General features: G+C 40.0%; 2 protein-coding genes across 10 annotated transcripts in view; one reads left to right on the forward strand and one right to left on the reverse strand.

Moving 5' to 3' along the window:
- SENP7 (SUMO1/sentrin specific peptidase 7) overlaps positions 1-16231 on the reverse strand; it is a 190787-nt gene that overhangs the window by 146022 nt on the left and 28534 nt on the right. For 6 of the 7 annotated variants that reach the window (XM_010841983.1, XM_010841988.1, XM_010841987.1 and 3 more), the window contains exon 2: positions 482-567. In XM_010841983.1, coding sequence (XP_010840285.1) covers positions 482-521 — 40 coding nt within the window. In that variant the 5' untranslated portion in view covers positions 522-567. Of the gene's footprint in view, positions 1-481; positions 568-8023; positions 8105-16231 lie in introns of those variants that run through there. The other variant, XM_010841981.1, reaches the window with a different exon arrangement.
- LOC104990065 (putative protein FAM172B) lies at positions 8-7726 on the forward strand. 3 transcript variants are annotated; one of them, XM_010841978.1, is made up of 3 exons: positions 8-439; positions 1802-1868; positions 6245-7726. In XM_010841978.1, exons 2-3 carry the CDS (start codon positions 1857-1859, stop codon positions 7334-7336), a joined length of 1104 nt encoding a protein of 367 aa, XP_010840280.1. In that variant the 5' UTR covers positions 8-439; positions 1802-1856; the 3' UTR covers positions 7337-7726. The 3 variants fall into 3 exon arrangements, with proteins under 3 accessions (XP_010840280.1, XP_010840281.1, XP_010840282.1); XM_010841979.1 differs by having other exon boundaries at positions 8-185; XM_010841980.1 differs by lacking the exon at positions 8-439 and adding an exon at positions 521-911.

Raw genomic sequence — 16231 nt, forward strand, 5'->3', positions numbered from 1 at the left:
GGGGGCGGGGGCGGGGGCGGAATGAGAAAGAGGCAAAGTCAAGAATCAAAGGAAGAGGGGAAAGTGGGGTCAGGCGCCGAGAAGCTGGAAATGAAACAGCAACATTGGTGGAATTACGAAGAAGGCGTGGCAGGAGAGCGACAAACCAACCGGGAAGACCCGTGGTTCGACGAGACCCAAGCAAGGTGCTAGCAGGAAAACAAAAATGAAAGGGGTGACGGGGTGAAAAGCGACTGAGGCTTTGATGACAGCTCGGACTGGGTCTTCAACCCGCAGGGGCCGGTGAGACCAGGGGACCTTCCATTGTGCGGGGCCCCACCGCTCCCTCCCCTCCGCCCCCCGCACAGCCGAGCCAAAGCCGGAGCCCGAGCCGGAGCCGGAGCCCTCACAGCTCCGGGCCGCAGCTCCCGTCGCCGCCTGTGTCTCCCCTTTGCCCGAGGTAGGAGATAATATGCTCAGTCCTCCTCCGACCCTTTCTCACCAGCAGAAGATCGTCGTCTCCCGGCCTTCCCCTTGTCCATCTTCTCCTCCTGCTGGAATCGCAGTCGCTGTCACCTCAAGCCCCCTCTGAGTAGGGGAGGGAGGGGGAGGGGAGAGGGGGGAAAAAAAGCCAAGAACGTGAGAATTGCGCTTGCGCAAGAGCAGTCGCCGGCCTCAGACCGGAAATTACTGCCCCTCCCACCTCCATCCGGAAATCACTTCCTGGGACTTGTTTGCTCTGTGGGTTAGCCGCTCAAGTGTTTGTTTAAGTGGCGTTTTTTCATTCTCTCTGTGCCTATAGGACACTGAGACTGGGTGTGAGGTTTTAGCCCATAAAGGTTTTGTTGACTTGAAGATGCGGTTGACTAAAAATTAAAGCAAGGAAGCTAGGAATTCCCCCACTTCGCTACCCCAGAAATCGTCCTTTGATGGTATTACTTTACTCGTGGCGTCTGCTATGTGTCTGTTCTCAAGGCGCTTCCTCAAATTTAGAAGCAAAAAGACTTTAACAAGACAAAAATCAATAGCCTGTTAGTTTAGCAGTTGGAGTGGAAATCAATTAAGTCAGCTGAGGGAAAAAAAGTAATAGGATCTCTTCAAAATCCAAATCCATAATTTTTAAAGGACAGGGAAAAAGCTGGACCCCAATTTTTTAACGTAAAATAATGAGATGCTATAAAGTGGGTGGCTGTATATTAATTTGTTCAACTAATTTTTATTACAGTACTTAAGGGAATAACCCTGACTTCAACGAACTCAACGATTAGTACTTTGGGGCTGATTACTTTTTTAGTCCTTTCATAGGACCCATCAGTTTATAAAATTGTTCTATTTGATTAGCCATAAAGTACATATTTGAATACTTTTTTTAAGTGGGTAAACTTTAATCATAGCAAGTTTAACAAAATAACACAGAGCACTCTAGTTAGAGGCAAATGATACTGGAATGTTCCAGCAGTTTAACATCCGCTTCCCTCTTCCCCCATCTTGCCAAGGCTGGTAATGGGACTTAACTTGTTCAATTCACTGCCAGAGCCTGGCTTTTGCTTTTTTAGCCTTACTTTTTAATTACTGTGTCGTCTGTGTTGGAGCTAGGGGTAAGTCTCCAGGTGATAATGCCTATTGGGCTCGGGGGAGTGTCTTGCAAGGTCAGAATGGCTGAAAAGCAGAAATACGTCAGGACTTGCTGCGAATGAAATTCACTACAAGGATTTCATTTAGAGGCTCAGTTTATTTCTTTTTAGCAAATAAAAACACTGCCTAATGAAAATATCTGTATTTTATTATATAAGTCAACTTTTTTAATTGAATTTTACTCCAGAATCACGCTGGCTTGATTCATCAGCGGATATTATACGAAACAGAGCTGGGAAAAGATGGAAATAGAGGTAAGAGATGGAAACATAAAAAAGGAAATTCTAAGTAAGCCTAATCCATTTCTGTGCAAAGCTTCCTTAAAAGTAAATGGTTTTAAAGTTTAGCAGTAAGTCAACCTATTAGAAATGACATTATAAGAAATAATATTAGTCAACTTGCAAACATATCATTTAAACTTATCATTCAACCAAATATAGCATTTCTGTTAATACAGAGAGTGAGTCAGATTGTTTCTTTGAATGGAGCTGGTTTTGAATAACATATTTGAAGATAAATGACCTTTAAGCTCAAAAACTTGAAATTTGCTTTTTAAACCAGTATTTTTATTGTTTTTACAGTATCTACTGCATAGTTGTATTGCAAACAACTTAAAGGACTAAAAAGTTCCGTCTTTTGAGGGAGTCATTTAACAATCTCACTTTGCAGTTTATGAAAGACTAATTACATGATCTTTTGTTTTATAGTGTTTTATGATGTTGAGGTGAAAGCTTCCTTATTTTAAAATAAGTGAATTGTGAACTTTTAAAATAAATGAATCATTCAAAAAAAGTGAATGATTCCCTTAGTATGTTTGTAGATAAGGTCATTTCTTTTATGTATGTTTAGCTCACCATGTATAGAGCCTTTTAAATTAAGATTGTTTGAGATTAGAAATTCATCAGCCCAGTATTTTATAGGAGGAGAGGATGGACAGGTTTGATCTTAATGAGTATGGTTCTTTATTGGGTGTTAAAAGTGTATATAAAGTGTTTAAATTAGATTTTAGTGTTTAAATTAAATTCTATTTTTGTTTTGACTATAGGATTAAAAGCAGTGGCTATGATTTTTTTAATAGTTACAGGACATGATGGCAGTGTTAAATTGATCAACTCTTTATTTTACCCATTAAGTAACAATGTCTTTGAGGAGAGCTTAAACTAAAAATGACACTTCTCTTCCCAAGTGAATTAACTTTTAAGTACAATCTGAATATAAATAGGTTTGGTTGGTGACTAAATATATCAAGGAACAGCTATATATGAATTCAGGGGAGAGTTACATGTTGAAGTGTATTAGCCAAGCAATGTAAACTACAATAAATTGTAAAGTACTGTCTGCCTTTTCATTCTACAGGATACTCTGCACCTTGCTCCTTTTCTCTCCACTTAAATACTTGTCCTTTATTTATCGGTGTGCCATATTGGTTATCCAGTTTGCAAACTCCCATTCTTTTCCCCTGAGAATTGTTTCTCAAACAACTAGGTACAAACGCACTTAACAAAGGTGAAAAAGAGGAATTGAATGCCATATATTACATGCTATTAGAAAATACCGATTTTGTTTTACTCTGATTGAAAGAAAAGTTAGCTAACAACATTCTTTAGCTCTTTGGTTTAGTTTAGTTGATTTAGGTTTAGTTCATTGAGTTTTACATACTAGGTTATCTTTCTATTTCAGTAGAGAAAAGGGCAGTTTGTTTGAATAAACAAAGTATTTTTAGATATAAGAGATAACTGCTTTTCTGTACAAACCTCATCCATGCCAGACTATCAAATAGACCCTCCTTTTGGAGAGCAATTTAGCAGTATCCGGTAGAATGGAAGATGTCAACATGACTTAGAAATTCCACTTGTAGGCATATTGCCTAGAGAAACTCTTGATATGTGCACAAAAACATATATAAGAATGTTCATTGTAGCTTTATGTGCTTAGTCACTTAGTTGTGTCTGACTTTTTGTGACCCCCATGAACTGTAGCCCACCAGGCTCCTCTGTCCATGGGGAGAACCAGGCAAGAATACTGGAGTGGGTTGCCATGCCCTCCTCCAGGGTATCTTCCCAATACAGGAATTGAACCCAAGTCTCACTCATTGCAGGGGGATTCTTTACCAGCTGAGCTACCAGGGAACCCCACTTTGTTTATAATCGTGGAAAACTGGAGCAGCCTTAAAGTTATTCAACAGAATAATGGTTAAACCATGGCATATTCAAGCAATGGAACACTATAAATTAGTAAAATGAATGATCTCGGACTGTGCTTATTAATGTGGGAAAAAATCACAATGTTGAGTGAATAAGAAAGGCTGGGCAAGAGAGAGATTTTTTTTTATTTCATATTTCTCAAAAAGAAGATCATCCTGTCTTATTTTACAGAAACTTCCATGTGTGAGACACTGCATAAAATGGCTTTTATCTATATTAATTCTCACAACAGCCTTGTGAAATGTTATCCTATTTTGCATTTATGCATTGAAAAAATATTTGTATATCCCAGACACTGTTCCAAGTACTATAGATAGAGCAGTTAATTAAACAAAGTTCCTGTTCTCACAGAGCTTTCATTCTAGTGAGGAGAGACAGTTTTTAAATATACAATTATATGTCAGGTGGTAATGTAGGCTATGAAGAAAAATAAAGTAGAGTGGCAGGATAGAGGGTAATATCATTTGCTGTTTCAGATAGTATAAACTAAAACTCAGAAGTTGAAGAAACTGAAACTGATAGAGGTTAAGAAACCAGCTAAAAGTCATTCAACTTAACATTTGGAGCTAGAATTTAAACCCAAATCAAGTAATCTACTTCCAGAGGCTCCTCCTATCTGTCACTTGCACTCTAGGAAAAGATATTAATTACATAACAGCACCTGAGATCAGCAACATTGGAAGGAAAAGTTTTTAAAGGAACAGAAAATAGCAGTCTATATAGGTTGGATAATTTGGATAACCAAATACCTTCATAAAGTACTGGTTGGATATGGGAGTCAGATTCAGAAAGTGAGAAAAGAGTTAAGAAATCAAAGCAAGCTGGCACTGTTTTGATTTTACCTTAAGCCTTGAGTGGCACTGAAAATCATTTTAAGTGCTATTTATTGGAAGTGGGTTGTGGTTGCTAGTGCGAGTGTTCAGAAATTCAGGAGCAAGAGTATTAATGTATTTGTTAAGAACATGAATTTGAGTCACATAGCCTCAGTACCTAATCATTTAACAGTTGTTTGATTTTAGCACAAACCACTTAACCTTTTTTTTTCTCCCCAAAATAAAGTCTATTGAGGTTTTTTTCCTCCCGGGACTTAACCTTTCAAGGACTTTTCTTTCCCTTTGGGCTATGACTACAATAACTAAGTTAACTTCTCAGTCACTTTTAGTTTCAAACATCAGAATAACCATATCTTCTATTATTAGATAACTTGATCATAATCTCCAGTGCCTGGTTCACATTTCACATCTACTGCCATCCCCTGTCGTTTATTTAATAGCAAAAATATTTAAATGCTTACTGTGGAGATAAAGACTAACCAAATGAGAAAAACAAAATCTATTCATTCTGAGCTCACTATAGCAAGGGAGTCAGCCACCATCACTTGCATTCTGGCAGTGACTCAAAAGCCAGCAGACGAGCAGGAAAGCTTTGTAGTGGAAAAAAAGGGAAGGCTGCTGGCATGTCCTGATTGGACCATATCGGCATGAGGAAGCTGTCTACAAGCTAACTAAAAGGGAGCCATCCTGTGTCACTGGTTAGGGGTGCCTATGTGGCTTTCTCTGGTGGGTCCTAAGTTGGAAGCAGGTATAAAAATTACGGAAGCTATAAGTTATTAACCAAGTCTTGGGACTTGCCTGGTGGTCCAGTGGCTGAGACTCCACATTGCCAATGCAGGGGACCCCAGGGTTCGACCCTTGGTCAGGGAACTAGATGCCACATGCTGCAACTAAAGATCCTGCATGCCACAGCTAAGACTGGGCACAGCCAAATAAGTAAATAAATACAAATCAAGTCTTGGCCATTTGGGGCCAACTGTGACAGAAGTTATTGTTTGACTTCTCAGATTGTCACTAGAAGTAAGCAGTCTCACTTCCTGAGATTCTGCCTTTTAAGACTGGCTTCCAGGGCTGTTTATTGTAGATGAGAGATTTACTTCCTGGGCAAGTTGCTGCAGATTGTGGGTCAGAGTTCTGTTTTTATATATGGTCTATCCATTGTCCCTTAGTGTATTCAACTTCTCACTACTGTGCATTTTCCACAATTATTTTGAGTTAAAATCTCTACCATAGGTTAATATATTAATGTCTTCATGTTTGCTGTTTGGTCACTAAGTTGTGCCTGACTCTCTTTGCAACCCTACGGACTGTAGCCCTCCAAGATCCCCCATCTATGGGATTTCCCAGGCAAGAATACTGGAGTGGGTTCCCATTTCCTCTTCTAAGGGATCTTCCCATCCCAGGGTTCAAAACCACATCTCTTGTGTCTCCTGCATTGGCAGGCAGATTCTTTACCATGGGGCCACCAGGGAAGCCCTAATATCTTCATAAAGTGCTTAACTTAACATGATTTCCCACAGGAAGACTTAAGCAAGATGAAATTTGTATTTTATTTTTTTCTAGTACTGACATAATACTGCTTTTTACTTTCAGTGGTTACCAGTGACTCAGAAACTGAGCTTCCGAAAATTTATTGAACAATCTGACTTACTAGAAGAACTTAAATATGACTTCAATGAAAAAGCTGAATTGAGACACACTGAGACACATGGGCCTTTTGCCTTTAACTATTATAAAAATGTCCTGGAGAGGAATAGCAAGCGCTACTGGGCCCTTGGCCATTTGCTTGAACAATACATTTATGAACTTTTGGAGAAAGTGTGCAAATTACAAAAAGTATATATCCCACCAGAGGCTGATAAGGAACCAAGAAGCTTCTTTTTCATGAGTGAGAGAGCGTTATCAAATCATCATTCTGCTCTTCTTGTCCTCCTTCAAGACCACGGGGTCTTTAGAGCTGGTCAGTGGAGTCAGCAAGCAATAATACATCATGGTCTCCAGCATGGAAGTCAGATACCATGTATTCAAATGGCATTGCAGGCACATTATGATGTAATTGTGCTAAACCCCAATGACAATTTTGTGGACCAGCAGACAGGAGAAGAGTGGAAAGGCCTTTTAACACAAAATGGTGAGTTCGCTTCCAGAAAAATGGTTCAGACAAAGAGCTTTTTCTCTCTCCAGGAGTCTCTCCAATGTATTCCAAAAAGATGCAGCAACACCCCTGAAGAACACATGGCTTATATTTGGGATTACTTCATTTCAAAGACTGAAGGCAAGGATGTTGCTTTCATTGTACATGGTTATGGAGGCTTGGTTTTTATGGACTTGCTTGTTCGTAAAAAGTGGGATGTGATGAGCAAAGTATACGCTGTTGCACTTATTGACTCTGAACATCATGTAGGACACCAGTTGGGACGCGATGTCCAGTTATTAGAATGGATAAAGCAGCACTGCCGTGAATGGGTGACAAGTCCAAAGCCTTTGGATAAACCTGCAACAACCGTTTTGAAAAAGGAGTTTCCTATAGTTTCTGCTGGTACAGAAAAACACAACTTAGCCCCTTCCTCTAGCCTTCAGTCAATTTTTAAATACTTTAGAAAAGCTTTGAAAGCCAAAGCAGCTAATTTCTCTCGAGTGTCCATAGTGACTAGAAGCTCCACAAAAAGAAAGCAAAGTGCTTAAGTTACTTTTTTTTGTCATCTAAGATTGTTTTGTCCCACTGAAACTTTGCAAATGTAGATGCTAGAAGAGAAGAACACTTCCAACTCACATGCAGTATTATGTTCTGACTTCAAGTCTGATTTGCTGAATTTGTTTAAAAGCAAATATGTTTTGCAAATATGTTCTGTAGCCTACTGATGAACCAGGAAGTCAGTACCATCATTAATATTTTACAATATTAGTCAAAGTAGTCTTGTTAGAGGATCTTAGGAAAAGATTTCATATGGTTTAATGACACCAAAACTGTAATTGATAGAAATTAAATATTAAGTCAATATTTGACTTCTGTATTATTAGCACTATATTAAAATTATAAATGAAAATAAAATTAAGTATCATAAGGAAACTCCATTCTTGGTATATTTGTGAGTTTTTTATTTTTCTTATGTGTGTGTTTACTCATACCTTTGCTAATATCTGACTGTCTACTATGTACTAGTAAATATTAATGTTGGGCACATTAACAAGGCCAACAGTGCCTTTATCTTTCTTTGAGGTTCACAAGGAAAAACAAATTACAAGTGTGAAGAGTGTTAAGAAATAAAGGGCATCATGGAACATCTAATATGAGAGCTAATAATAGCTTTGGGGTTCAGGGAATACTCCTTTGACAAAATGATGCCTAGTTTGAAGAACAGTAGTAGTTACCTGGGAAAACAAAGTCACAGTCAAAGGAATCACATGTGCAGAAGTCCTGAGGCAGAAGAAAGAAGTCCAGTTCAGCAAGAGCTAAAAGATTATAGAATAGTAGTAAAGGAAACATTCATTAAACATTCATGACATTCATTAAAGACAGGAAAATTCAAAAGTGATTGGTGCAATGGGGATTTTGTAGTGGGGGAAAGATAGGACTCAACTGCAAATACAATGATGGGAGTGGGGGAGGAGTTATAGCCAAGTAGCAATGAATACCAAAGGCAGTGGCACCCCACGCCAGTACTCTTGCCTGGAAAATCCCATGGACGGAGGAGCCTGGTAGGCTGCGGTCCTGTGGGGTCTCGAAGAGTCGGACACGACTGAGCAACTTCACTTTGACTTTCCACTTTCATGCACTGGAGAAGGAAATGGCAACCCACTCCAGTATTCTTGCCTGGAGAATCCCAGGGACGGGGGAGCCTGGTGGGCTGCCATCTATGGGGTCACACAGAGTCAGACACAACTGAAGAGACAGCAGCAGGATTCTTACTGCGGGCAGGGCAGGGCTGGGAAGATATTGACAGTGGAGTATGAGGAATTTTATCAAATATAATAGAGAATGTTCAGACACCAAAGGTGAGATTTTCACTAACTGACTCAGCAGAATTTTTGCTACACCTGGACTAAACAGACCAAGGGCAGAGCCCAATGTCAGAGCCTACTCAAGAGAAGGGCTCCGAGCAGCCAAAATCAGATTTGATGGAGAGAAGTTTTGTCAGTAGCTGCTAAGTTAAGTTGGAGAAATAAACAGGCAGCTTACTTAAGGCTGCAATGTCGAAAAAAAAACCTTTATTCTAATAACAGTGGAAACCATTGGATGGTTTTAGACAGAATACTAGCAGATTTACACTTTATAAAGAATATCCTGATTGTAGTTTAGAGAATAGTTTAGAAGCAGAACACGCTTGGAAGCTAAGAGATCAAATAATTTTGGCAGTAGTTTGAGAAATGTTCAATGCTTTTTTTTTTATATAAGTGTAAATGTCTTACAGTATTTAAGTGTACAGCAAAATGATTCATTTTTTTGTGGATTATATTCCATCATAGATTATTATAAGATATTGAATATAATTCCCTGTGCTATACAATAAGGGGCTTCCCTGGTAGCTCAGCTGGTAAAGAATCCACCTGCAATGCAGAAGACTTGTGTTTGATCCCTGAATTAGGAAGATCCCCTAGAGAAAGGGACAGCTACCCACTCCAGTATTCTGGCTCAGAGAATTTCATGGACTGTATAATCCACGGAGTCACAAAGGGTCAGACACAACTGAGCAACTTTCACTTTTTCATACAATAAATCCTTGTTGCTTCTCTATTTTATAATAGTTTGCATCTGTTACTCCCATACCTATAATTTATTCCTTCCTTTGCTTTGGTAACCATAAACTTGTTTTCTATATCTATGAATGTTTCTTTTGTATGTACATTCATTTGTATTATTTTTTTAGATTCAACATATGAGTGATACCATGTATAATTTGTCTTTGACATTTCACTAAGCATAATATTCTCCAGATCCATCCACATTGCTGCAAATGGCAATATTCCATTCTTTTTATGGCTGAGTGATATTCCATTTCATTTGCATATGACATCTTAATCTAATCATCTATCAATGGGCATTGGGTTGCTTCAACATCTTGCCTATTGTAAATAGTGCTGCTATGAATACTGGGGTGCATGCATCTTTTCAAATTAGTGTTTTCATTTTTCTCCAGATGTACACCCAGGAGTGAATTGCTGGCTCATATGGTAACTCTATTTTTGGCTTTTCAAGGAACTCCCATACTGTTTTCCACAGTGGCTGCACCAATTTGCATTCCCACCAACAGTATACAAGGGTTCTCTTTTCTCCACATCCTCTCCAATATTTGTTATTTGTAGACTCTTTGATGAGGGCCATTCTGACAGGGGTGAAGTGATATTTCATTGTGATTATAATTTGCAGAGAAATGCTTAATACATGTAATGAACAAAATTTTGTGATTGGAGGTCAGGAATAAGGAGAAGGAAATAACAAGGAGTGTTCCCAGATGTTTTGTCTTCAGCAACTAGTTGGACAGAAATACAATACTATTTACTAAAAAGAAAAAAGAGAAGTATCATTTACTGAAAAAGGACTACCGGTGAAAACTTTATTTTGGTGGTTCCAGAAAGTTTTAAAGAAAGATAAAGGAATAGGTTACAAGTTTTTTTTTTTTAGCTCTGCCCCTACATGAGTACTAGAGGAAAACATATTAGATGTTACATTTGAAAATTTGACTCTGCCATATCTAATGGGTCATATGAATTTTTTTGTACATAGCTCTTTCTAGTTCTTCTAGTGTTCTAATTCCTAATGGTTTTGTTTTGTTTTTGGTTTTGGGCCACATCACACACCATGTGGGATTTTAGTTCCTCAACCAGGGGTTGAACCCATCCCCTGCACTGGAAGTGAAACCATTTACCTCAGATTGGGACTTGACCCCACATGGCTGAGACTTGAAACCAGTCAAAACCCAGTTTGGGACTCAAACTCAGTCAAAACTCACAGTCTTCCCACTGAGGTCACAGACCTGGTTTAGGACCTAATGAAGCTCAGGTTCTTGATGTTCTCATCACAGAAAGAATTCAGTAAGAGACAAAACGATAGGTAAGAAGTGGAGTTATTCAGAGAGAAACACACTCTACAGACAGTGTGGGTCAACACAAAGGGCCAGTGCAGTGGCCTTGAAATGTGGTGTGGTTGGCTTTTATGCGCTCGGTAATTTCACAGGCTAATGAGTGGGAGGATTATTCCAACTAGTTTGGGGAAGGGGGTGGGGATTTCCAGGGGTTAGGCTACCACCCACTTTTGGTGTTTGATGGTCAACCTTGGAACTGTCATGGCACCTCTGGGTGTGTCATTTAGCCTGCTGATGTGTTACAGTGAGCCCATACAGAAGATCAAGGTCTAGTCAAGTTGACTTGTCTGCCATTTTGGACCCATTTCGTTCTAATCAGTTTATGTTGTGCCCTCCAGCTATATCATTCTTTCAAAGGTGGTGCCCTGCCCCCTTCCCTCCTGTTTCAAAAGCAGACTCCTAATCACTGAACCATCAGGGAAGTTCCTCTTAGTTCTTTGGTTTTTTTAAACCTAGTTTAAGGCCACAGGACTGGAAAAGGTCAGTTTTCATTCCAATCCCAAAGAAAGGTAATGCCAAAGAATGCTCAAACTACTGCACAATTGCACCCATCTCACACGCTAGTAAAGTAATGCTCAAAATTCTCCAAGCCAGGCTTCAGCAATACGTGAACCTTGAACTTCCAAAGGCAGAGGAACCAGAGATCAAATTGCCAACATCTGCTGGATCATGGAAAAAGTAAGAGAGTTCCAGAAAAACATCTATTTCTGCTTTATTGACTATGCCAAAGCCTTTAACTGTGTGGATCACAATAAACTGTGGACAATTCTGAAAGAGATGGGAATACCAGACCACCTGACCTGCCTCTTGAGAAACCTGTATGCAGGTCAGGAAGCAACAGTTAGAACTGGACTTGGAACAACAGACTGGTTCCAAATAGGAAAACGAATACGTCAAGGCTGTATATTGTCACCCTGCTTATTTAATTTATACGCAGGGTACATCATGAGAAATGCTGGGCTGGAAAAAGCACAAGCTGCAATCAAGATTGCCAGGAGAAATATCAATAACCTCAGACAGGCAGATGACACCACCCTTATGGCAGAAAGTGAAGAGGAACTAAAAAGCCTCTTGATGAGTGAATGTGGAGAGTGAAAAAGTTGGCTTAAAGCTCAACATTCAGAAAACGAAGATCATGGCATCTGGTCCCATCACTTCATGGGAAATAGATGGGGAAACAGTGGAAACAGTGTCAGACTTTTATTTTTGGGGGCTCCAAAATCACTGCAGATGGTGACTGCAGCCATGAAATTAAAAGACACTTACTACTTGTAAGAAAAGCTATGACCAACCTAGACAGCATATTGAAAAGCAGAGACATTACTTTGCCAACAAAGGTCCGTCTAGTCAAGGTTATGGTTTTTCCAGTAGTCATGTATGGATGTGAGAGTTGGACTGTGAAGAAGGCTGAGCGCCAAAGAATTGATGCTTTTGAACTGTGGTGTTGGAGAAGACTCTTGAGTCCCTTGGACTGCAAGGAGATCCAACTAGTCCATTCTGAAAGAGATCAGCCCTGGGATTTCTTTGGAAGGAACGATGCTAAAGCTGAAACTCCAGTACTTTGGCCACCTCATGTGAATAGCCGACTCTGATGCTGGGAGGGATTGGGGGTAGGAAGAGAAGGGGACGACAGAGGATAAAATGGCTGGATGGCATCACTGACTCAATGGCTCTGAGTCTGAGTGAACTCTGGGAGTTGGTGATGGACAGGGAGGCCTGGCGTGCTGCAATTCATGGGGTCGCAAACAGACTGAGCGACTGAACTGAACTGACACTATAATTTCTGTTATGTACTGAATGTTTGTGTCCCCCACCAAAATTCATGGTGAAATTTTAATCTCCAATGTGATGCTATTAGGAGGTGGGATATTTGGGAGGTGATTACACCATGAGAGTAGAGCCCTTATCACCAGGATTAATGCTATTATGGAAGAAACTCAGAAAGCTCCCTTCTGCAATGTGAGACAACAACATCAACAACCTCAAATATGCAGATGATATCATGCTAATGGCAGACAGCGGAAGAGTAACTAAAGAGCCTCTTGATAAGGGTGAAAGAAGAGAGTGAAAAAGCTGACTTAAAACTCAACATTCAAGAAACTAAAATCATGGCATCTGGTACCATCATTTCATGGCAAACAGGAGAAAAATAGAAACAGTGAAAAATGAAAAACCAGTTTTCTTTCTTTGGGCTCCAAAGTTTACTGCAGATTATAACTGCAGCCATGAAATTAAAAACCACTTGCTCCTTGGAAGAAAAGCTATGACAAACCTAGACAGCATATTACAAAGCATAGACATCACTTTGCCAACAAAGGTCCATATAGTCAAAGCTATGGTTTTTCCAGTAGTCATGTATGGATGTGAAAGTTGGACCATAAAGAAGGCTGAGCATCAAAATATTGATCCTTTTGAACTGTGGTACTGGAGAACACTCTTGAGAGTCCCTTGGATAGAAAGGAGATCAAACCAGTCAGTCCTAAATGAAATCATTCCTGAATATTCATTGGAAAGATGGATCTGAAGCTCAAATTCTTTGGCTACCTGATGTGAAGAACTGAGTCACTGAAAAAACACTGATACTGGCTGGGGAAGAATGAAGGCAGGAGAAGGGGACAACAGAGAATGAAATGGTTGGATGGCATCACCAACTCAATGGACATAAATTTAAGCAAACTCCAGGAGATAATGAAGGACAGGGTGGCCTGGCATGCTACAGTCCATGGGGTTACAACGAGTTGGACACAATTTAGTAATTGAACAACAACAGCAACGTGAGACACAGTGAGAAGACAGCCATCTATGAAGCAGGTCTTCACTGGACACTGAATCTACTGATACCCTGATCATGGACTTCCCAGATCTAGAACTGTGAGGAATACTTTCTGTTTAAGGCTCCCAGCCTATAATACTCTGTTGCTACATATTAGATTACCCCAAAACTTAGTGACTTAACACAGTATTTATTATCTCACAGCTTCTGTTCAGGAGCAGCTTAGTTGAGTGATTCTGGTTCAGGATCCCTCAGAAGAGCACACACCAGATGATCTGAAGCATTTAACTCAGAAATATGTATTTCCATAATCCAGACATTGTAAGACCACTAATATTTTAGTGGTTAGGGCAACATTTAACATTAAAATAGCAACTAAAAGTTAGGATTGATGGAGATAGGGTCCAGTATATTTATTCTGTAAAGTTTAGGCTTAAAATGTTAAGATTTTATGACCATGAAAAAAAAAAAGACAAGCCATGGTGATCTACAGTTGAGCCTTAGTAACTCACTGTATGGACTTGTTACACAGGCTGCTTCTATTAAAAAATTAACCTAACACTTGTTAAAATAGTAAAGAAGACTTTATTCAAGACTATTGCAATTAGGGTTACTGCCAACAGAGAAGAAAGATCAGGCTCAAGTCTAAACACAACAAAGACAGGTAGGAATTAACACTCAAGAATTAGAGTAGGGGTATTAAAACTGTTTACCTCAGATTGGGACTTGAACCCACATGTCTGGGACTCCAGCCAAAACCCAGTTTCAAACTTGAACCCACATGACTGGAACTCGAACCAGGCCAAAACCCATGGTACCTGGTTTCAGGGCCTAATAAAGCTCAGGTTCTTGATGTCTCACTGCAGAAAGACTTCGTGAGACACAAACTGATATGTAAGAAATGGATTTATTCAGATTCAGAGAGAAACACAGTCCACAAACAAGAGTGTGGGCCATCACAGAGGGCAAGTGTACTGCAAAATGCAGCACAGTTAGTTTTTATAGGCTAGGTAATTTCATATACTAATGAGTGGGAGAATTATTCCAACTATTTTTGGGAAGGAGTGGAGGTCTCCAGGACTTGGGCTATCACCCACTCCTTGGTCTTTTGCCCTGCAACTGTCATGGCACCTCTGGGTGTGTCATTTTGCTTGCTGATTGAGGATCAAGGTCTAGTCTTGTCTGCCATCTTGGTCCCATGTGATTCTAATTGGTTTAAGTTGTGACCTTGGGTCATGTCATTCTTTCAAAAGTTGTGCCCTGCCCCTTCCTCTCCTGTTCAGTTCAGTTCAGTTCACCAACTCTTTGTGAAAGTACATTAACAGGGAGGGAACACGCACCACCCATCAACAGAAAATTGGATTAAAGATTTACTGAGCATGGCCCCGCCCATCAGAACAAGACCCATTCTCCCCCTCTGTCAGTCTCTCCCATCAGGAAGCTTCCATAAGCCTCTTATCCTTCTCCGTCAGAGGGCAGACAGAATGAAAACCACAATCACAGAAATCTAACCAATCTGATCACATGGACCACAGCCTTGTCTAACTCAATGAAACTATGAGCCACCCAAGACAGACGGGTCTGGCAAACCACTTCAGCATTCTTGCCTTGAAAACCCCATGAACAGTATGAAAAGGCAAAAAGACAGGGCACTGAAAGATGAACTCCCCAGGTCAGTAGATGCCCAATATGCCACTGGAGATAGGTGGAGAAATAACTCCAGAAAGAATGAAGAGACAGGCAAAGCAAAAACACCACCCAGTTGTGGATGCGACTGGTGATGGAAGTAAATACTGCATAGAAACCTGGAATGTTAGGTCCATGAATCAAGGCGAAATTGGAAGTGCTCAAACAGGAGATGGCAAGAGTGAATGTCGAAATTTTAGGAATCAGCCAACTAAAATGGACTGGAATGGGTGAATTTAACTCAGATAACCATTTTATCTATTACTGTGGGCAAGAATCCCTTAGAAGATATGGAGTAGTCATCATACTCAACAAGAGTCTGAAATGCAGTATGTGGATGCAATCTCAAAAATGATAGAATGATCTCTGTTCATTTCCAAGGCAAACCATTCAATATCACAGTAATCCAAGTCTGTGCCCCAACCAGTAATGCTGAACAGTTGAAATGAATGTTGAATGGGTCTATGAAGACCTACAAGACCTTCTAGAACTAACACCCAAAAGAGATGTCCTTTTCATTATAGGGGACTGGAATGCAAAAGTAGGAAGTCAAGAAATACTTGGAATAACAGGCAAATTTGGCATTGGAGTACAGAATGAAGCAGGGCAAAGGCTAATAGAGTTCTGCCAAGAGAATGCACTGGTCATAGCAAACACCCTCTTCTAACAACACAAGAGAAGACTATACACATGGACATCACCAGATGGTCAACACTGAAATTGATTGATTATATTCTTTGCAGCCAAACATGGAGAGGCTCTATACAGTCAGCAAAAACAAGACTGGGAGCTGACTGTGGCTCAGATCATGAACTCCTTATTGCCAAATTCAGACTGAAATTGAAGAAAGTAGGGAAAACCACTAGACCATTCAGGTATGACCTAAATCAAATCCCTTATGATTATACAGTGGAGGTGAGAAATAGATTTAAGGGACTAGATCTGATAGACAGAGTGCCTGATGAACTATGGACAGAGGTTCATGACATTGTACAGGAGACAGGGATCAAGACTATCCCCAAGAAAAAGAAATGCAAA

The sequence above is a fragment of the Bison bison genome, unplaced genomic scaffold (genome assembly GCF_000754665.1).
Source record: "Bison bison bison isolate TAMUID 2011002044 unplaced genomic scaffold, Bison_UMD1.0 scf7180017864168, whole genome shotgun sequence".
In the NCBI taxonomy this organism is placed as follows: Eukaryota; Metazoa; Chordata; class Mammalia; order Artiodactyla; family Bovidae; genus Bison; species Bison bison.